This window comes from Cynocephalus volans, chromosome 11, assembly GCF_027409185.1.
Source record: "Cynocephalus volans isolate mCynVol1 chromosome 11, mCynVol1.pri, whole genome shotgun sequence".
Classification (NCBI taxonomy): domain Eukaryota; kingdom Metazoa; phylum Chordata; class Mammalia; order Dermoptera; family Cynocephalidae; genus Cynocephalus; species Cynocephalus volans.
In genome coordinates this window covers 106,074,052-106,097,073 of record NC_084470.1, presented here as the reverse complement: position 1 = coordinate 106,097,073, position 23,022 = coordinate 106,074,052, and the positions used below count along the sequence as shown (strand labels likewise).

The 23,022-nt window shown below is 35.3% G+C and overlaps 1 protein-coding gene across 8 annotated transcripts in view; it reads left to right on the top strand.

Moving 5' to 3' along the window:
* MARK1 (microtubule affinity regulating kinase 1) overlaps positions 1-23,022 on the top strand; it is a 124,963-nt gene that overhangs the window by 42,399 nt on the left and 59,542 nt on the right. For 6 of the 8 annotated variants that reach the window (XR_010024864.1, XR_010024863.1, XM_063113731.1 and 3 more), the window contains exons 2-3: positions 16,531-16,734; positions 17,955-18,008. Coding sequence is in view for 5 of the 8 variants with exons in the window: in XM_063113731.1 (XP_062969801.1) it covers positions 16,531-16,734; positions 17,955-18,008 (258 nt within the window). In the remaining 3 variants the exon portion in view is untranslated. Of the gene's footprint in view, positions 1-16,530; positions 16,735-17,954; positions 18,009-18,869; positions 18,937-23,022 lie in introns of those variants that run through there. The other 2 variants (XM_063113736.1, XM_063113733.1) reach the window with 2 other exon arrangements.

Genomic DNA, 23,022 nt, shown 5'->3' with positions numbered 1-23,022 from the left:
GCTAGGAAGTTGAGTTGGAGAAAGGTAATATGATCATGCCACATGGTTCTTCATGTGGTTCTTCAGGTATCCTGCCTGCTTGCTGTTTCTCCTGTGGTCTGTCTGTGCACCTGGTTGTCATGCCCTCTAGTTAGGGGTTACCAGTAGTGGCCCTCTAAAATGGTTCACTTACTACTTTCTATTTAATTTGAAGTTTGAGGAATGGGGTTGTAGTTGCATTCTTATTATACTGTAGTTTGTTTTTTTCCAACTTTATTAATTTTGGTGAGTCCTAAATAAGGAGTTATTCTACCATTTGCCCCCAAAGCTCTACTTCAAATTTTAATTTTTAAAAACATGTCTCCAGCTGTGTTTATAGCAATAAACATCTGAGTTTGGTTCCCAATAATGTGACTAATGATTGGATTGAATTTGCATAAGTTATTCAACCTAACACAATATATGGCACATAGTGGATATTTAATAAATGCTGATTCTCTCTTTCATTTGCCCATTTTCTTAGTTTTTAAAAAATCACTTGTTTCATTACATTGAGTAGTTAATATAACATGGAAATTCTGTAGAATTTCTTCTGTCTTTTATTGTTTTGTCATTCATGGATCACAATTTAATTGTGGTGATTTTCTGGTTATCAGTAGGCCATGTTTCTAAAAAATTCAACCTTTCAGAATAAGTCCAGATATAATTAGGAAAATGTGCCTTTTGTTCCTATTGTATGTCCAGCTGAATTATTGCTTATATGTGAAGTTAAAATAAAAAAGAATTAGTACTGCAAAGATTCAGAAAGTACATCACTTACACGCCTATCTGAAAAAATTTTGCAAACTAGAAAAAGTGGATGTAAGAAAGGGAAATGCAGGGATGTAGAAACTATGGTGAATAATGTAACCAGTGAAAATTATGCGTAATTAACAGTAAATTCTAATAATGTCGCTGGGAAGTTCATGCAATTCTTTAAAACATTTGTAAAATAGAACAGGTATATGTTTAAAAAAAAAACTACAAAAATCCCGATGAGTTCTTGGTGATTTTTACAAAACATTCTACTTGTAGCATCCCAACCTGCGGTACTTCCATTATTACTAAATCTAGTCATCTATGTCTCTGACTCAACTAGCAGCTTTCTCAGCTAGTCTTGCTATAATTATTTTTTGTCTCATTGGGTACTTCAGTATATTGGCTCATCAGCTCTCTTTTTGCCTTTATTTCCTTCCCTATCCCACTTAGATTTTATTATCCATCATTTCAGTAACTCCCCAGTAACCTAACTTGCTACTCTCTTTGTTGGTACCCATTTGACAAACTCTAGTCCAGGACAAACTCATGTATCTGCTTTCTCAGTAACCTGTCTCTGGGCGTTTGAGTCCTGGTGAAGGAAATAACGACTGGACAGGTAAGAGCCACAATAAATTCGTGGTCACCAATCTCAACTAGGCTGTCAGCACTGCTCCGCTGCCCTACTAGGCTTCTTTGATTAACTCATTTTTCCAGTCTCTGTAGAGATTATTTCAAATCTTTTCCACTCTCTGCAAACCTCTGTGGCCTGTTCTCACTCTTAGCAGGTGCCCTTCCCTCCAGCCACACAGAGGAAAGTAGGAACCGTCAGACTAGAACTCCCTCAACTTCCCACTATCAAGTATGTGCACCTTTCTACATCTAGACCTGATTTCTCTTCCTTTCTACTTGTTACGGGAGAATAGATGTCTTTCTTCCTTAAGGCCAGTCTCTGCATCTGTGCTCTGAACTCTCTTACTTTCCACCTTCCCAGGAACTTTTATCTAGCTTTTCTCTCCCTTGTTTCTTCAATTACTCTTTCTCTTTTTGGTCCTTCCCTTGGCATGTAAACACACTCAGGTCTGTCCCATCTTCAAACAAGCAAGTGAACAATAACCTCCCTCAACTACACCCCTTTTTCTTTCTCAGTTACTATGCTGTTTGCCCCCTCTGTCAAAGCCAGACTGCTTGGGGTGTTATCTGCCCTCGCTGTCCCATTTCCTCATTTCCCACCTTCCCCAGCTCACTGCACCTTGACTTTACCCTTACAAACTTTAAAATAATTACCAGTAGCACAGAAACAAGAGGCGGAGCTTCCAATCACTAGAGAAGAACAAAAGGAACAAAGAAAATTCAATGAATATAGGATAAATAAAGAAAAAAAGAAAAACACTTAAAGTGAAACACAAAACAAAATGCAGCAATAAGTCCAAATGTGTCAGAACTGCAGTGAATGTAACAGGTTAAAGAGTTTAAGCGACTCAGATTACCTGCTTTATCACTTGTCACCCTCAGTGAAATCCAGGTATATGGTCTTTACCATGACACAGACCTGAAACAAAAGTGAATGTAACATAAACATTGGAAATAAATATTAGGAAAAGACATATCAGGCAAATCAAAATTAGGAATAGCAGTATTAATATCAAAATAGAATTCAAGATAATAAGCATTACACTGGACAAAAGGGATGGATTATACTTTAAACAGTGCTATCTGTTTAGATTTATGAACAGAATATCATTGTAGTATAACTGTGTCCTTTACTTCATGACCCAGTATACAGATCTGATTATATAACTGAAACAAAAGTTATGGAGAACAAAACTTATCCTTGTTAAGGGTAATAGTTTATAGTACTCCGTTGCGTTCTGTGTTGGGGGTCCCCAAGATTACCTGCAGTTTCGGTAATTAAGTAGATGGCCTCACAGGACACAGCATGAAGTACTCTCAGATAAGTTTTATTATAGTGAAAGGGAAAATCAGCAAAGGGAAGTGCTATATGGGGTAAAGTCCCGAGGAAACCAGGAGCAGGCTTCCAGAGTCCTCTCCCAGTGGAGTCTCACAGGATGCAATTAGTTCCCCCAGCAGCACACAGCAAGTGGGAAGCGTTGTCTACCTGGGAGGCTCACTAGAGACTGAGTACCCCTGGTTTTTACTGGAGGCTTGTCACATAGGCACCCTCTACCTAGCACACACCAGAATTCCAGACTCCCAGAAGAAAGGCAGATATTCAGCATAAAACATATTGTTTACACAGTCTAGGCACAGTGAACCACTCTTGTCATTTAGGAAAAGTTTTATAGTAGAGTAGGGAAATATTTACCAGTCATTTCCTTAGGTCAGCCAAGGGCCGAACTTGCAAGGGAAGGAACTATTATTTATCCAATCTTGTACTGGTGGACTTTGAGGTCGTTTCCAAATGTTAACTCTTACATAGTATAGCAGTGAATGTCCCTGTATGTGTTACATATATGTGTGAATAAGTAACTCCAGAAGTGAAATTCATGAGTCTTGGGGATGTACATTTTCAGTTTTTTTCACAAAATGGTTATGCATTAACATTCTCACTAGTAGTATATCAAATATGATATTACTAAAATTTGCACTAAAATGTTTAATATTGTCAAACTTAAAATTTTTTGGTTGGTCTGATAGGGCAAAACATATTATTGAATTAAATTTATATTCGCTGATTACTAGTGAGGTTTAACATGTTTTAAAATGTTTATCGCTCATTTATATTCATCAGGAAAATGCCTATTAATATCTAATATTTATTTTTCTATTGTGTTGCTTGTGTTCTTTACACTCTTGACAAACAGCATTACCACCATAATATTCTTTCAAACTTTTTAAGCCTTGCTAATCTTGTACGTCAGAATGGTTTCTCACTATAGTTATCTTAGTTTGTGCAACTTTTTCTATGTTCAAGATTCATTTGTATTTCCTTTTTTTTCTGTGAACTCTCTGTTTATATCTTTTGTCCATTTTTCTTTAAGGTTTTTCCTAACATTTATTATCAGTCTTCCCGTGTAGATATCATTTTAAATAGCATTTGGCTGTATTTTTAAAAATTTATTTTGGAAATATCTGTCTTTTAAATGGTGTATAATCTTTTACATTTATTGTGATTATGGATATATTTGGATTTGTTTCTGCTATTTATCTACTGTGCCTTTTTTATTCTTAACCTGCTCTGAAATTCTTTTTGCCTTTTGTTGTTTTGGTTGATTTTCTTTATTTGCTTTTTTTTCCCTTCTATTAATTTGGAATTTATATATTCAATTTCTGTACTATCATTGGTGACCCTTCAATTTTAGTGTGCATTTCAAACTTTAAGTCTAAAGTTAATCTCTTTCTTCCTCACAAAAGCAAATATTTATTGAATACCTCTTTTGTCAGACACTATTCTAGGCTTTGGGAATAACCCTCAGAAAAGAAATCTCCCAAAAATAAGTAACAAAAAACAATGAGATGAACAGTAGGGGAGATCTGTGTTAGCTGACTTTTAAGTAAGGGTTTTGGAAACTCACATACTTGTGTTTAGATTCCACTAGTCAGAACTTAGTCATATAGCCACATATAACTTAGAAAACATGGATCCAGTATGGGGATAAGGGAAAGGGATGTCTCAAAATGAAATTTTTGCCATAGGTACAGAGAAAACTAGCAAACTGAAGAAAGATGATGCAATTATTACCTTCAGGAGAAAATTAAAAAATTGACAAGAATATATTTATTATATGATACAGCAGTTCCATACCTTGACAGTTATTCAAGACAAGTGAAAATGTGTGTCCATAGAAAGAAATGTTCATGAAAGCTTTATTCAATAATGGTAAAAAAAAAAAAAAAACTAGAAAGCATCCAACTGGTAGAATAGATAAACAAATTGTGATATTTCCATACAATGGAATAAAAAGGAATGACCTGATGATACGTGCAGCAGCATGAATGAATCTCAAAATCATTATGCTAAGTAAAAGAAGCCAGATACAAAAGACTACGTATGGTATGTTTTATGTATAACATTCTAGAAACGGCAGAAGTATCTTGACAAAAAACAGACCTGTGCAGAGGAGGAAATTGACAGCAAAGGAGCACAAGGAACTTTTTGGGATAATGAAAATGTTTTACATCTTAATTGTGGTGTTTCGTTACTGTATATGTTTGTCCCAGTTCATTTAATTGTTTATTTAAATTTGGTGATTTTCATTGTATGTTAATTATACCACAATGAAGCTGGCAAAAAGCAAGTTTAATAGGCATCATAATGTTACTACTTGGCTTCTGTGAATTTTTATTTACAAGTCATAATAGTGTAAACACAGAATACTTTTTAAGTGGAAATTTGATTATATTACATTAGGAGCATGAGAGGAGGGGAATGGGGCTTGCTAAAAGATCTTAATCCTAATCAGCCATAGTAGAAAATTGAGAGAATGTCTAAGACTGATGAGTTAGCAATGAAAGCATTTTGTTTAGAAACATCTAACCAAATATTAGAAGGAAAAGCCAGAGGAGAAGGCTCTGGGGAGCAGACGTGAAGTCTGGAAGGGTGGTGCAGGGGCTGATATGTTTTGCAGATAGCCTATTAGAGTTACTTGACATTTTTGCCATGTACATAGATCGATTTAATAAAAATTAATTGAAACATTGGGGCAGTGCATTGCTGGAAATAACAATAGAAAGACCAAAAATGAACATTGAATCTAGCTTAGTTGAAGGAGGAACAGAAGCTCTGATATGATGTATGACTTTTCTTGGGAGGGGATGTCTAAACTGAATATGAAAGAATGCGTGAAGAGTTAACCCACTGATTCTCTTAGAATGTAATTGATTCTTAAGGATGTTTCCTGTCTCTTGCAACTTTGTTGAGCTCAAATAAGTAGTGCTTCCAAAAGATTTTATTGATTTACTTGCATTTTGTAGGTTTATATTCATGTCAGCTGCAGAAAGGTAATACAACTAAATCTTTTTCTCCTGTATATTCTGTTTCTTCTTAAAAGCATTGCAAGGACATCTAGTGTACTGCTCCTATGTTGAATGAAGGTGTTCAATGTGATATTTTTGTTTCTGTTTTTGTGGATTATCACTCAGTGCTATTCCATGTTTTTCAGATTGAAGTGATAAATTATAATATTTTTCTTGTATAGACTTAACTTTGCCTTCTGATCATATACAATCACTAATATACATGTACAATCACTAATTGTAATGATAATTCTGTAACATGTTTTTGAGTGATGTTGGCTAAAATTTTTTTTAGATTCCTTGGTTCTCTATTAATAAACTATATTGTCCACTTTTCTTCATTAGTATCATACTATTTACATTTCAAAGTCAAACGTATTTCTGATTCCTAAAAACAGATAGGGAACAAGACCTCTTGTGATATGGAAGTTTGGAAAATTATGCACTCATTCATTAAGGACAGGCAGGATGACGATACTGTGCAGCTTTTTTCTTTGGATTTATGCAGTGCATAGATAGCATGGTAGCTGTTGGAAGGTTTTAGTGGCAATTTATTTGAATAGCTTTTTCCTTTTTCCACTGTTAGACTTCATTTTTTGTGTTTTATACTTCTGGAAATAGATATAGTACTGTCTTATCAAATCTAGTGGCCTTTAATTGAAATAAACTCTAAAAAATAAAATAAAATTTTTCTATTTGTAATTAAGTTACATTTTGTTGAAGATTTTTAGTCTGTCGATTTTAGGGAACTAAATAAAATGATTATTGGTCAGTTTCCAAAAGGATTTAGGTGGGTACTTTTAAATAAAAGATAGCATATTTAGTGGGTCCATTCATGTAATAGTCACTGTATTGGATGACAAAGAAATGTAAATGAGGCATCACTTGACGACTTAAAAGCCCACAGTTTCCTAGGAGATAGTCAAAAAAAAAAAAAAAGAAAAAGAAAAAGTGGTTGCGTTGTAAGATTTTAAGTATTATGTGAAAGTGCTGTAGGAACACATAAGAGGAGAATCGTAGGTCTCCATTCTCGATAAGCATTCTTTTCTAGCTGTTAAAAGTTTTTGACTCTTAAAGCTACTGTTTTTGCTGACATCACCCACCATTGTACTATTTAAAATGAAAATCCACCCTGAAACACCAAAATGGGTAAAAGAGGGAGGCATTATTGTACAATATCATAATAATAAAGGAAACATACCACATGAGAGAAATATTTCCGACAACTAAACTCAGGCAGATTTATTACTTGGATCGTTATGAAATAGGTATTAATTATTATTAATGATATCTTCAGCCATGCTTCTTTCTGTACAAGATGTAGCCATTCTTTAGGTTGTCCGTTTATAAGAAGCAAAGGTTGTCATTCTAAAGAGAACTAAGCTAGTATCTGTGTGCAGAGCTTAAGGAATACAGAGAAGGGTTCTTAACTTGGAGTCTTAAGAACTGTGTGCTTCAAGAAATCTGTAACTTTCCTTAATTTGATAGTGTTGTTCAGATTTTCTGTATCCTTATTGTTTTTTCATGTGTAGTTGTTTTTTCAACTATTGAGAGAGTGATGTTAAAATCTATGAATGTGGTTGTGGATTTGTCTGTTCTGTCAGATTTTGTTCTTTTGTTTTGTCAGATATTGCTTACTGAAGCTCAGTTATTAGGCACATACATATTTTGGATTGTTATGTTTTCCCAATGAATTGACCCTTGTATCATTATGAAATCTCTTTTTACCTTTATTTTACTTTTGTCTGATATTATTATAGTTTCTCCAGCTCTCTAAATGCTTACAGTTTACATAGTATATCAATTCCCATCATTTTACTTTCAACCTGTTTCTTCATACTGAAAATGCATCTCTTGGAGACAGCATATAGTTGGGTCTTTTTATTTAAAAAATTATTTGACAGTCTCTTTCTTTGAATTGAATTTCTTTTTTTTTTTTTTTTTTTTGTCTTTTTTGTGACCGGTAAGCGGATCGCAACCCTTGGCTTGGCATTGCCCGCACCGCGCTCAGCCAGTGAGCGCACCAGCCATTCCTATATAGGATCCGAACCCGCGGCGGGAGCGCCGCTGTGCTCCCAAGTGCTGCACTCTCCCGAGTGCGCCACGGGGCCGGCCCTTGAATTGAATTTCTTTAAAATTATCTTATAAATATACAGTATAGTTGATTTTTATGTCCCTTTACCAATTCCTCCTTTTCCTCCCTCCCTCTTGCCCCCCCATCAACATCATATCTGTTCAATTGTCTTACCAAGTTCAAGGAATTGTTGTGATTGTTCTGTCTTCTTCCCTGCCCCCACCCCTGTTTGTTTGTATATTTACTTATTTTTATTAAAGTGCATGTTCCCACAAATAAGTGAGAACATGTGGTGTTTCTCTTTCTGTGCCTGGCTTATTTCACTTAATATAATTTTCTCTAAGTCCATCCATATTGCTGCAAATGGTAGTATTTCGTGGATTTTTTTTTTTATAGCAGAGTAATATTCCATTGTGTAGATATGCTACATTTTCAATATGCTACATTTTCCTTATCCACTCATCTGATGATGGGCACTTAGGCTGGTTCTAACTCTTGGCTATTGCGAATAGTGCTGCAATAAACATGGGAGTACAGGTATCCCTTCGACATGATGATTTCCATTCCTCTGGGTATATTCCCAGCAGTGGAATAGGGTCATATGGTAGATCTATTTTAATTGTTTGAGGAACCTCCATACCATTGTCCATAAAGGCTGCAACGTTTTACAGTCCCACCAACAGTGTAGGAGGGTTCCCTTTTCTTGGCATCCTTGCCAGCATTTGTCATTCTCAGTCTTTTGGATATCAGCCATCCTAACTGGAGTGAGATGGTATCTCAAAATGGTTTTGATTTGCATTTCCCAAATGCTGAGTGATGTTGAGCATTTTTTTCATGTGTCTGTTGGTTGGCTATTTGTGTATCTACCTTTGAGAAATGCCTATTCAGCTCCTTTGTCCATTTTTTAATTGGGTTACTTATTTTTTTACTTAAATTATTTGAATTCCTTGTATATTCTGGTTATTAATCCTTTGTCAGATGTATATTTTGTAAATATTTTCTCCTACTCTGTTGTCTTTTTGCTCTGTTGTTTCTTTTGCTGTGCAGAAGCTTTTTAGTTTGATATAATCCCATTTGTTTATTTTTCCTTTGGTTGCCTGTGTTTTGAGGGTCATATTCATAAAGTCTGTACCCACTGAATTGAACTTTTAGTCTATTTACATTAAAAATAATTATTGATATGTTTGGTTGTAAGTCTATAATTTTGCTCTTTTGTTTTTCTTTTTGTCCCGTCATTTTTTTACTGCTGTTATTATTGATACTGTTTCTCTCTTCTTCCTTTCTTTCCTACTTTTGAGTTAAACATTTTTTTAGTATTCTATTTCAATTCCTCTCTTAGTATCTCACCTATACCTCTGTATTTTGGGGATGCACTTTTTCAGTGATCACTCTAGAGATTACAGAATGCATCATATCTTATTAGAGTCTACATAGAGTTAATGTTGTACCAGTTCAGATCATGTAAGAATCTTGTAATTCCCCTGACCTCTGTGCTTTTGTTTTCACATATGCATATGTCTGCTTATAAGCTCCACAATATGTTTTTCTTTAAGCAGTCATGTATCTTTAAAGGCTTGAGTTAACAACAGATCATCAGAATAACTCCAAAGGCTCTGGCTTCATCTAGAGTCCCTACCTTCAGGTCTAATACATGACCTAACTTCTTAGGAACAATTGAATATTTAGTCACCAAGCAGGTTTAGTGGCTATCATAAGACCTAACAATTCACTTTTGATATTAGAATACTTTTTAATAACTTGATATGGTCTGGTGTAAATGGTATCATGGATGTCACTAACCATAGAGGAGAATGATGAGCCATATCTGTTCATTGTTGGATAATTTGGAGAGTTTATCTTCAGTTTTTAGTATCTCTTTTGGGGAGTATCACCTTTTTAGGTATAGCAAGAAGGCATTCACAAAGGAGAAAATTCAAATCCATTTTGAGAATTAACAGGCTTCCTTATCCTCTGGGATATGTTTGGTCTTTCTTGGTTAGATAATGGGTCTCCTCAACTTGGAACAATGTTAGAGGGAACAAGATCAGTAGGTGTTGTGTGTGTGTGTGTATGTACATCTGGGAAGAGACCATAAATAAATGTAATTTTATTTTGACAACTGATGTTTGAAAGGGAAAAGTAAGTATGAAATGCTTCTTGTAGCAAGGAATTATTTACAAATTTGTATTCTCTCCAGCCCCGCCCTCTTCCCTGATCTCTCGACTACTAGTTCTAGCTCTTCATTTCATTCAGGTCTTTTTTCAAATGTCACCTCATCTGTGACAAACCTCACTTTCCAGTCCCTTACCCTGCCAGATTTCTCTTTTCATACCATGAACCATTAGTTGGCATTTTATCTTCCTTCTTTCCTCTCCTACCTCCCTCTGCTAAAATATAAACTTAATGAGGACAGGGACTTTTTCTATTTACTTTTCTCTCATTCCTCTAGTATATAGGATAGTGCCTTGCACATAGTAGTTCACACTAAATTTTTGTTGGTTGAATAAGTGAATCACTGAATAGTGAGGTGGAAAGTGGAGTTCAACAAATATGATGAAGCTTTGGAGTTATTTTGATAATTTGCTGTTAAGACTTTAACTTTATTGTGAGTACCTATGGGAAAGCTGTTCCTACTCAGCTGTTTCTAATTCTGTAAATGACAAGATAGAGTGCTTATTTCTTCTAATACCTGGTTTGACAACAATTGATGGGTAGTGAAAATAATACAGCATGTGAAAAAAAATATTCCTTGCTTAGAAAAAAACTAAGTATGATATGTCCTTGTGGGAGGATCTGAGTTCAGCAATTAAAATTGGAGCCTGATTTTGAGGTATATTTAACTATGAATACAGCGAGCAAAATTGTTGAAGCTTAGATCATGACTGACTTCTGAGGTGCCAGTTTTTAGTGATTTTATAAACTCTAGTCAGTCGTCCTGCCCTTTTTAGTCCCCACACTTTCTGACTTTAACGACAAATTCAGAAATAGTTCAGTTAAAGAGTCTCAGCCAAAATAAGACACCCAGTAAAGTTGTCCTTTTACTTGCATTAGCAGTGTAATTCATCCCGGTTTTTAAGAGTCGTGTTACAGGACTCAGATCCAGGCTTTTGATCTATGCACGAAAAGGAAACTTCACAGGACCAGCTAAAGGGAAGGAGAGGACCGGGGAAACGGGACGCGATAGGGCTTCGTTAGCGCGCGAAGGTCCGCGCCAAGGAGTGTGCGGGCATCTCCGCCGGAGACACCACCCTCCTGACCCTCTCTCTCTGTCCCGCGTCCCCAAAGCCCCTGAGGGCCATCCTCTGCCTGTTTTGTTCCTCCTCTTGCGCAGGCGCGGCGGGCCGCGTGCTGTTGGACGGTTAAGCTGTCGCCCGTGCGTTGTGAGTCCATCACTGCCCGGTAAAGACCATGGGGTCTGTGTGTGTGGGAGCTGCCTCCCTGCAGCGTGTCCCTATTCTGTCCTGCCTCAGTAGGATCACCATCTTTATTCCCACAAAATTCCCGTCCTTTGGCTAACTCTTCTTCCAATGTGGTTTAAATAAAATAAGTGCCAGTTTGTTTTTGCTTTTGATATGTTGCTAGTGTGGCTTTCTCAGGCCAATATTATGCTTAAAAGTTGGAAACTTTCTGGGTGATCATTATACTACTTATCAACATTAGAAATAGCATGAAATTATGTACAGTAGTTTTATGTTTATTTTTGTTTTTGACGTTTTTCTAATCCAGGGAAAAGGACATGGAGATGTAAACTCCGTCAACCCACACCAATGTACACGCATGTGCACTCTAATTGATATTTATATAGACCCTGGCATTAACACCGGAAGAGTCAGAGTCAGATGTCCAGAATCTCTCTGAGCCATGTTTGTGCTCTGGATAGTGTTGTTGTGAAGATTAAACAAAGTGATGTGTGTAAAGGACTTAATGCAGCTCCTAGCACATAATGAGATAAATGATACTTTTAATTATCATTGTCCTTCAGGTAACTAGGATATTGCTGTTCTGATATAGGAAAAAAATTGTGAAAACAGAATTCCTAGTCCCAGCCAGATTTTCTCTTGATTTAAAAGGCTTATTTCAGGCAGAAAAAGAGGAACCACCCAGGAATAAATTAGATTGTTAGCTAGTGATGGATAGTTAGTAGATTTTCGTTAGTAGATTTTCTTATTATCATTAGTAAGATTTCTTTATCATTTGTTTGTTAACAGGTTTGTTCATGCATTCACTTTCTTAGTCATTACCTATTTGTTAGCCAAGCTGCACCTTCCTTTGCCTTTTAAATCTGGCTTGGTATGGTCCTGTGTGCAGGGATTTATATCTGTAACTGAAACCATTTGAATGCCAATAGTATAAAGCTGTAGTTTTTCCTTTTGGACAATTGAATTTTCATGATGTAGGCCTTTAAAAAAGACATCCAATCTAATTTACTGTTTCCTTATGTATTTTCCTTCTTTGAACTTCCCAAGCATGTTCTCACCTCAGGATTTTCCTGTTTATTCTTTTCACTGCCTGAATGCTCTTCCAGCTCCTTGTCATCTTTTAGGTTCAGCTCCAATGTCATCTATTCCATCTGTTCTATCTAAGGTAGCACTCATTCCACCCCCCACCACCCATTACTCTGTTACATGACCTTATTTTATTTCGTTTTTAGCCCTTATTACCAAGTATAATTATTTTATTTTGGCTATTTGCACATTCTTACTTTCTTTCACTAGAATAATAGTTTTATCCTTTAGAATTTTTTCAGCTACCTCTAGACTTCAAAAAGTTCCTTTTCTACATGAGTTAGCCTGAATTGGTTTCTGTTGCTTGCAGACAAGAAACCTGACTGATACAGAAATTGGTACCAGAAGTGGTTGCAGGCAACAGACACTCAGGGAAATGGGATTGGTTATCTGGCCTAGGAGGTGGGTTATTTTTGTTTCTTTATTTATTTGTGTGGTTTTAATTAACAAACACTTATATAGTGTTTACCATGTACTGTTCTAAGCACCTTTCTATAAATTATCTAATCCTCAGAATGACCTGAGATAGTTCTGAGGTAAAGATGTAGACTTTATTATTAACTCCATTTTACAGATAAGGAAACAGTATATAAAGGTTAATAATTTGCCCAAGAATGTATAGCTAGTGGGTAGAAGAACTTCATTGCAGTTGTTATTAAGGGCAGGGAAAATTCTATTGTTATTCAGGAATTGGGTTCTTGTAATCCATGAGATGCAACATTGAAAAACTAATAAAACTCTTACCTGATTACTTGGCTATGCTGCACGTTCAGGGCAAGCTTTAGGGTCATGTTGCCACTCCTTCAGAAAGAATGAAGGAATTCAAGGTCTACTGGAAAGAGTGGACAACTTGAAGGAAGAATGACAGGATTTGAATTTGTATTTTCAGTTAAAGGTGAAAACTAAAACTCATAGACATGCTATAATTGAGCGAACATTTCTTATATCAACAGTCTTAGGTCTGAGGTAGTTCTAAATTTACTGTTTAATCTAGTATGAGCAGAATTCATATTCTTGCCAGGTTTTCTATTTGAGAATTAAGCTATTGATCAGGAGGGAGTGAGATCAGCTATCCCAAACTGTTCTTCAAAGATTCTTTTCAAGGAAAGATTGTGCTCCTGAGCAGTGCCTTGATAATCCTAGGGAAAGATAAACTTAAAAAAAAAAAAAAAAAAAAATTTCAGTGGACATCTTATAGTCAAACCTGTATAGTATAAAATATGTGCTATGTATTCTAATTTGTTACTTAAGACTCATATAAATGTCTTCTATATAATTTGGTTGACTCGTAAAATGATCATGTTTAATGTTGAATGCTAGATCTTTTTATTTTTTAAAAAAGAAATCAGCCAATTCTGATTTCTTTTAATTAAATTCTTTCTTTGAGAAACAATTTAATCCTGCATCTCAAAATGTGATGTGTTATACCAGGGGTTGGCCAACTACAGTTTATAGGCCCCTGTGTAGTATGTTCTCCAGTATCTTTTGCTGATCCCTCTGTTACACCATACTTGGTGCTGGGGATACGAAGTAGTCAAGGATTCTGTTCCCATACAGCTTAAGATCAAGCTGACTCTATAGCCCTCTTTACCCCCGCACCCCCTGCCCAAGACTTTGCTAGAATCTAAACAGGTCTGATAATAATCTCCTAATTGTTCATAGTGTTTTCCCTTATGTTTACCTTTGAATTTAAAAATAGTGATGGTTATGTGTATCAGCGGCCATTGCTGTGTAACAAGTCATCCCAACACTCAGTGGCTTATACCAAGGACCATTTATTATTCCTTATAAGTCAGAGATTTAATCTGAGGTCAGTTGATTTAATCTGGCTTCAGCGGGGGGTGGCTCTGTTCCATATATTTCTCATCCTCTTCCTAGTATCAGCCTGGGCAAAGTCTCATAGTGATGGCAGAAATTTAAGAGAGCAAGTTGAAACACAACAAGGCCTGTGGAAGTCTAGCTTGGGACTTGCATACCATTACTTCCAACTCATTCTTTTTACCCAAGAAAATCACAGACTGAACCCAAAGAGTGGTAACTATGCCCCATCCTCAGTGGAAGGGCACTGGAAATTTACATGGCAAAAGGTGTGAAAATATGGGGCTAATAATGCAGCCTAGTGTCAGCATATAGCCTATGACCAGCCTTAGGAGCTGGATTGCAACTCATACATTTTAAATCATACTGTTGTTATACACATCAAAGATCTAGAAAGCAAGGAATCATTCCTTAGAAGTCATTCTGTACGAGTACCAGGAGAATGAGGACCCTAAATCCCTTCAATTTAGTTAATATGTATTGAGTGCCTTCTTTGTGCCTAACACTATATTAAATTATGGGGCTTTAGGTATAAAGGTAAAAACAGACTGTGGGCAAATACTTAGAAGATGGTGTGATAGTTCCAGTAGTAGAAACATTTACTGGATATAAGGGTAGCATCCGAAGAACCCTGCTTTGTGAAAAGACATAGAAAGCTTTGTCGAAGAGGAGATATTCACATTAAATCTTGAAGGATGAACAAGTCAGCATTCCCTACAGAGTAAGTTCAGGTAGAGAAGTACTGTTTGTGTGAAGTACCAGAGCAATCTGTTAACACTTAGAAATTGAGTAGGATTAAAATCTCTTCTTTATGCCCAATAGAAAAATAGCTAAGAATCAGTTGAATAACTTTGTATTTACCTCCTTCTTACATCATTTATTGCGGTAGTTCTCAAACCTTGGCATATATCAGAATTACCTAGAGGACTTGTTGAAACCTTGTTGGACCCTACCCCTAGAGTTTCTTATTCAGTAGGTTTGGAACAGGACCAGAGAATTTGCATTTCTAACAAGTTTCCAGATGATGCTGATAACGCTTTGAGAACTGTTGGTTTATTGAATCCTTCCTAAGTATCTGAGGATGTAAAGATTAAAACATCCCTGCCCTAAAGTTGCTTATGGTAAGGTGGTAGAGACAGACAAGTAAATGTATAATGATAGTATAATGGAGTGGGTGCTGTGGTATACAGAAGTACAGGTTGCTATGAGAATTCACCAAAGGGGCATCTAACTTAGAATAAGGCCAGAGGCTGCAGGTGTGCGTAGACTCAGAGAAAACCCTTAATCCTGAGCTGAGTTTAAAAAATATATATCATAAAAAAATCAGAAAGTAATAATAAATAGAAAAATGACCTTGAATCATACTTTGCACAAGACTGGCAAGAGTATTCCTCTTTAATGTTGCCTTTAGGAAATTTCTGATAAAAATTTTTTAGATAAGCTTTTACTCATATAGGTAGTACAACGTAAGTCTGAATTAGTTACTTTGCAAATAAAAGATATCCCTTCCTTTGCTAATTTGTTCTACGTATCTTCAGCTATTTTTTACGAAGCCACAGAAAGATGTGTTTATCATGTATGATTCTATTTTTTCACAAAAATACTAGACATTTTACGTATGTCAGAATGCCAACAAAACTAGACAAGAGCAGGAATAATCAGAGCTAGTGAAACCTAATTGGTTAAGCAGCTTGACCTGGGAATCCAGGTTGTAGCCCACAGGTGAACAGAATCAGCTGTCCATTGCAATTGTAGACTAGCATGAAACTATGAGAGTGACATCTTTGCCTCAATAGCAGCACTAAGAAAGAATGCAGCGGATATTAGGCAGGGCTGTAGATAGATCTCATTTGGGCATAGTAAACTGGGTAAAGGGGTTGGGCAGGAATTGAGTAGAGGTATACTTGAAGCAGGCATCTGATAGGTCAGTTGCTCAAGTTATATGACTAGCAAGTGGGAATGAGAACATCACAAGTGGCTGGGCCAATTTGGAGAAACAGAACTGTGTTCTTTGCTTGTCTTGGCAATAAAGACATTCTTCCCTTTCAATGAAGCACTCCTGGACTATGCTGTTATCTCAACCTAAAGGGTTATTACCCTTCCAGGAATAATGGTCTGTGAGGCTTCTGGCTGTCTATCCATTTATATTTTTTTTAATCTAAAGCTATGTAGAACATTTCATTTTAAATAGTTATACTCCCTCTGGTAAAGGGAGCCAAAGTCAAGAAGAAATTATAAATAGAATGCTAAAGCTTTAAAATTGTGTAATGCAATGTATTTTCATTGAAGGTGAATTTTTAATGAAAATTATTTGTAGTCTTTTAAATTGTCCTTTTCTAATATAATTTAATTAATAATGAAATCTTATGACCTTTTTCTCAGCATACATCTGTTGATGGATATACTGAACCACACATCCAGCCTACCAAATCAAGTAGCAGACAGAACATCCCCCGGTGTCGAAACTCCATTACGTCAGCAACAGATGATCAGCCTCACATTGGAAATTACCGATTACAAAAAACAATAGGGAAGGGAAATTTTGCCAAAGTGAAATTGGCAAGACATGTTCTAACTGGTAGAGAGGTAAGTTTTCACAATGCCTTTTAATATTTGCCTTGACCTCTCCAGAGTCTTGTTAAAAGCTTTCCTATAGCTGATGTGGGGGAATAAATGACAGTTGTAATTTGGTAAACACTGGGATATGTGTGAATGAAACATTAGTAGATAGAGCTATAGCGTGGCTTAAAAAGTTGACATTTTAACATTTAGAAAAAAGAATCATGCCTGCGTAATATTAGCATCTCCTATAAACCAGGTATGCTGCAGCTGAGCTCTCCTCAGGCTTCTGTTTTTCATTATATGGTTTCTGTTTACTGTTGCTACTCAATCCCAGGAGCAAGGCTAAGAAGATAAGTTCTTATTAATTACTACTTAAGATAAGTTAGGTGTAAATACATAGAAAGTCACCCACTAATTTTTATCCATTTAGAGACCACATTGAACAAGTATTACTATACAGGTGGTTTTCAAAGGTCATCAGAGAGTTGGATATGTTTTAGATTATGTGGATTTATATAGCAACCATTTATATATTTGCATATACTTGCATTGTACAAGTATATGTTTGCCTGCATGCTGGTGGTAAAGACTTTATTTAAATAGTTAAACATGTAACATTTTATATTACAACATAATGTTTACTGGATCTAGTTTGGATATTATTAAAAAAACTCAACCATAAAATGTTTTTAATAAATTTTCACCTTGCTCTATGTATAATATTATCATTCCCATTGAATTTAGTCCTTTCTTTCCATTCTGACCTCAGAAACCGTTCAGACACAGTCTATGCTAGGCAGACCCTTAGAGGATATTCAAATTCATTTTGTCCATTTGCTAAAAGTAAGCTTGGATATCTAATCTCCCTACCCACATAATGATTTTATTCATGTAATATTTAATTTACTGTTAAGTTATAAGCCACTCCCCCCATAATTGTTTGTCAAGATCATGAGTATAAGATTAAGATACATGATGATTTTTACTTTAGAAAGGGGAAGCTTGGAAGAAATAACAGAGGCTTAATTTCATTGACTCAGGATCAAATCGATTAAAAAGACTTGGGTCAATGGAGTATATTCTAAGGCTGCCAAATTATTAAGACTTTACGATCCAATTATGTGAACACTCAAACAGAGCTAAATTATATCTAGTTAGGAATGAAACAAATGATGTTTTCTTCATAAGTTTTTACTCATTAAAATATGTATTCTCAAATATAGTTTAATGATTCTCTTTTTTAGGTTGCTGTGAAAATAATAGACAAAACTCAGCTAAATCCTACCAGTCTACAAAAGGTATTTAATAAGTTTAAAAATAAGTAATTATACTGTAAGTTTATTATTAATATATGATGTTCTGTAAAGTCAGTCATCCTAAATTTTCTATTAAAGTACAATATTACATTCATCAATATAGAAGAAAAGACGTGATATAAAATATAATGCTTATAATTTATTAAGTAGTTGCTCAAAAAATATCTACTACTTAAGTGCATGTACCACACGAGAGGAATTCATCTTTTAATTCAGTAAAATAAAACTGTGTATCAAATATGTTGAAGTGTTCAGGATTCTTCTTAGTTGAAAATCTAGTTATGAGTTCGTGTTGTGTGCCGGCCGGCCTCCTGTGTTGCTCCACTTGCTCTCCGCCTCCCTCTGCAAGAGCTGGTGTTTGGTGAGACTCACGGTGAAAGATACGGGTGTCTCTTCAGAGGGTGAAAGTATAAACGGCACGAGGAGAGAAGAAAGCAGTTAGGGTGGGGATTGCCTTGGTAAACTGAAGCTGTCTTATGTTAGTTACTTCACTAATTACTTAAATGGGAAAACTTTCTCACATACACATTTTAGTACTTTCAAAATGAAGCAAATATTTTAACATTTATGCCATATTCTAAGTTTGTATATAGTGAGATAATATACGTGGTGATTTTTATTAGAGTGTAATGGGATCATAGTCACATATGTAAATGTGACATAAATGATGTTGGATTCCTAAAACAGAGATAATCTTAAAAGAAATTTTTAGTATGGTGTGTTGAACTATACCTGCTGTGATTCTAACATTAGATTAAAAGTTTGGGTTTCTGATAGCAAAACTTTCTTTCCATTTGGTTCAGTGCCAGATAATGCAGTTTATTTTCATATATTTCTCCTTAGAGATCTGTCATCGTACTTACCTGAGATTCCTTTTAAATTTGACAACCAGTATGACTTTTCATAGCACTGATATTTCTGCTCAGTGAAAACACGAAAAGTTTGCTGGATTCTTCTTTTCTGTGAATGTGAGATACATCATGGGTCTCTTCTGGGAGGAAGTCTCTTCATCTAGCACCATTCTCTTAGCGAAGCATGATGCATTTGTGTGAGTGACAAAAGACGTCTTCCCTGGGCTGATGATTACCCGAAGATGCCATTTTCTACCAGGGTGGAGCCACAGTGGGACAGATTTTTGTCCACCCCCATGCTGGGAACCCTTTTAAAACGCACAAATTGTGTATCTGAATACAGTGGCCCTGTTCAAGGCCCACATGGCTTTTCCACTTTCCTGGATTAAAGCTGTGGATTACTTTGATAAATTGAGTGATTTTAAGTGGCATTAGAACTATTTAGGCCTGTTGTGCTAGCTGGGATACACAGTAATGTGACCTGCACTTTGTCTTTCCCAAGAGGGCCCAGAGAAGGTTGTGTAACCAAAGTTATGCTCGTTGAATCATGTGAACATGAAACCGAATGTTGCTTTATTTATCTGAATAACTAAGAATTGTAATTGTTGATGACAAGTAATTTCTTTTGCAAATTTTGCTAATTTTGCTGATAGTGTTCCTTTTCCAAACAGACATATTAAGAATGGTACAATTTTGTTTTCTTTAAACTGTGAAAATAAAAACAAAGGAAAGATTAAGATTCACTAAATGTAGCCAGCACACTGTGTATGTTGTCAGTTTTAAAATAATTTGCTTTTATGTTCATAGACTTGCTTTCCGTTAAAAGTTTTGGGTTAAAAAAAAAAAACAGATCAAGGCTTGCTTAGTTCTCATGTGTTATAGAACATTCAACATTTGGCCTTAGGCATTTGGCCAGTAGAATCTCATAGTCAGTCAAATCTACAAAATAAACAGTGGAATGAAAAACAATCTGTTTTCCTTAGTGTTGGCAGTTAAGTCCTATGGGTAAAAATAGTAAAATATACCTTCGTGTCCTACGTGTTAATTAAAAGACAGATGATAGCACATTTCTATGAAATAAGAATTCATTCTAATCTCACCTACAGAAATTGCTGGTTAAATCTTGTTCTGGTTTGATCTGATTTTAAGCTCATCCCCCTCCTTTATCAACTCTTTTCTGTAAAAGGTAATTACAGGAAATGTTGCCTTCCTTTGCAAATGCCATTGATAGATAAAAGAATCTAAATTTGATATAGATTCAGCCAACTGTTTAAAACTTTTAAAATATAAAGTTCTTAATAACAGTTTGGTTTTTGTAATTATTAAGCATCTTGGCTTCACTGTTCTTTACGTAATGTGCTCATATTATTTGTACCACATATTTTCAATTAATGGAATTCAATTTAAAGAGTTTTTATAGTTTAAAAAGTATTTGCAGTGGATGCCGTGTTTGCTTCTTTCTCTTTGAAGCAAGAGTCCCACCTCGTACGAGGGTACTTGAAAAAGTTCATGGAAAAACAGAATTAAAAGATAATATGAATCTTTCCATGAACTTTTTGAAGTACTCTAATATATTTGTGTTTTTTGGAGTTGGGTCCATGAACCACACTAATGATCCTTGGTGATCTTTTAAGCAACTAGTAATGTTGAAGGAAAAGCAAAATAATGAAGGAGTTTTTTTCATAGCTCATAAATTTGAAAAATAAGATTAATGGTCATTCTCAGAAATTCCACTAGTTTTGAAACTTGAACACATTGGTTTATTAGCAGATGACAAAGTTCGTGTTAGTCTGTCTCAGCTCACAGTCACCAGGGTACAGTTTAACTCTGCTAACATTTTTATATCTACTGTGTATTTATTAATTTACATTTTCTAATGTTTTACTGTGTTGCATTATATCCCCAATTCACCAAAAATGACCTAGTGGTTCAGAAGTGATTTCCTGAGTAGTAAAACCTGTAATAAAAATAAAAACAAGATTATAGTACTACAACTCAAAATTAAGTAATAGAGGACTGCTGCATTAAAATTATATAGAATGTCTATCTCTGTGCTATGACAATGATTTTGAATAAGAAAGAAAAGTAAAAAATTTCAATAATTGACATCTACAAATTAGACTTTATAAAATGAATAATCCATTTACCACTAGTATCTGGTGTGTTATCTCAAATGGTAGCCTAAGCTATTTAAACTTGTGAGTTTTCAGATAAAGGTCAGAGACCTCTCTAATAAACTAATTAAATTTTCTAGAACATATGCAGAATAATCTTTGTCATGTTGAAGAATTTGGTCACTAAAGTTAGAGAGGAGACTAGAACCATGGAAGCAATATTTAGAATCCAGTCCATTTGAGCAATCCTTTTGAGCCAATAAATGATAAAGAAACCAAATCCATCAAGCCAATCACAAAATTATTGACAAATATTTTGATCAAGGAGAGAGCCGAAGAAGCTCTTTACAATATTCCTTAGCAAGTGTGTCTGTTGGACATTTGTTGAAATATCAGTGACTCTTACATATGCATGCTTTATAGCATATTTCACTTCATGGATCAACAAAACCACTTAGGTGCTGAGTACTTCTTCCATATAGTTCCTGTTAAGTGTATGCAGATCATTTGAAGCAAAAATCTTGACCAATTGTTATATATGTGGGTCAATGAAAACCCAAGTGATAAGAGAATTAGTATTTTATGAGCTGGCTGAAGACTGCAAGAGTTGTCTTTGAATCAGTAGTGAGGAAACATCAGTAGGGCTTTTTTGGTGGGTGCAGGGGGTAGGTATTCTGCAAAGGATACTGCCATGTGAGTAAATATGATTATACCTAATGCCCAATCACTCACTGCTTCACTCTCCATGAAATTAGTGGTCAGCAACATGCCTCTGATCTTGATTTGGTTTTAAACAAAATACTGGAAACAGATTATCATAAAGTCATATCTATTGAGAGTATGTCTCTTTAGTATGCAGTGTGAAGAACTGGTGGGAAGTAGACACTTCACACTGAAATATGATGGATTTTGAAGTAAAGGTGTTCAAACAAGTTTTTTTAAAGGTAATACCAATAATATTAAGATCTAGCTAAAATATCAGTAGTTTAAATGTTGAGGATAAGATAACTGTATTTTTCTGAGAAGACTAAACAGTGCTTCACTGACCAAAAATCTGGCTTTTCTAAACTGCTTGACCTCTTTAGTTATTGAAGGAAGGGCTCAATGACATATTATTGGGCATGTTTAACATAAAAATGCTGCATTCAGATATGAAAAATTCCTTCCAGAGCATGTCCAAAGAGTATATTAAGAATCTATTTGCAAGTATCCCTCAAATGAAAACTTCCAGTCTTCTAACTTTTGAGTGTGATAAGCTCAGCAACCTAGAATTTGTCTGAGAGCTGTACATACTTGTCTTCAGGGAGAAATATCACTGTAAGGCTGGATCCAATAATTAATCTGAATGTCTCTGGAATCATCTGACACTTCACTTAATAATTACTTCTTTCCCCAATCAGTCTATGATTGTGACTTAGAATTTTTTTAATTTAGAAGAAATAAAAAGTAAAAAAAAGAAAAAGAAAAAGGTAACAGTTAGATGTGCAAACTATCTTATGTTTCAAGCTAAATGTCATTGAGCCAGATACATGTGTTCTCATTAATTAATTCTTTTTTAAGTTTTTATTTATTATTAGCATATTCATTCTTACAAGTTGTGATATTTCTTTCTGCCCTTTGCCCAACCTATCACTTCCCAAATCCCCTTCTTCCCTCCCCCCCATCTCTAGTGTCCTTAGGTTTGTTCTCTTCTTCTGAAAGTTCAATGTATTTTTGTGGTCTTTTTTTTCTTTCCTTCCTCCTTCCCCCTTCCCTCCTTCCCTCTTTCCCTCCTTCCCTCCTTCCCATCCTTCCTTTCCTTCCTTCTGTCTTTCCTTCCTTCTAGCAGCTAATTATGAATGATAACATGTAGTATTTCTGTTTCTTTGTCTGGCTTATTTCACTTAACATAATTTTCTCCAGACTCATCCATGTTGCTGCAAATGGCAGAATTTCATTCTTTTTTATGGCTGAGTAGTATTACATTGTGTACATATACCACATTTTCTTTATTAAATCTTCCAACAAAGAAAAGCCCAGGACAAGGTGGCT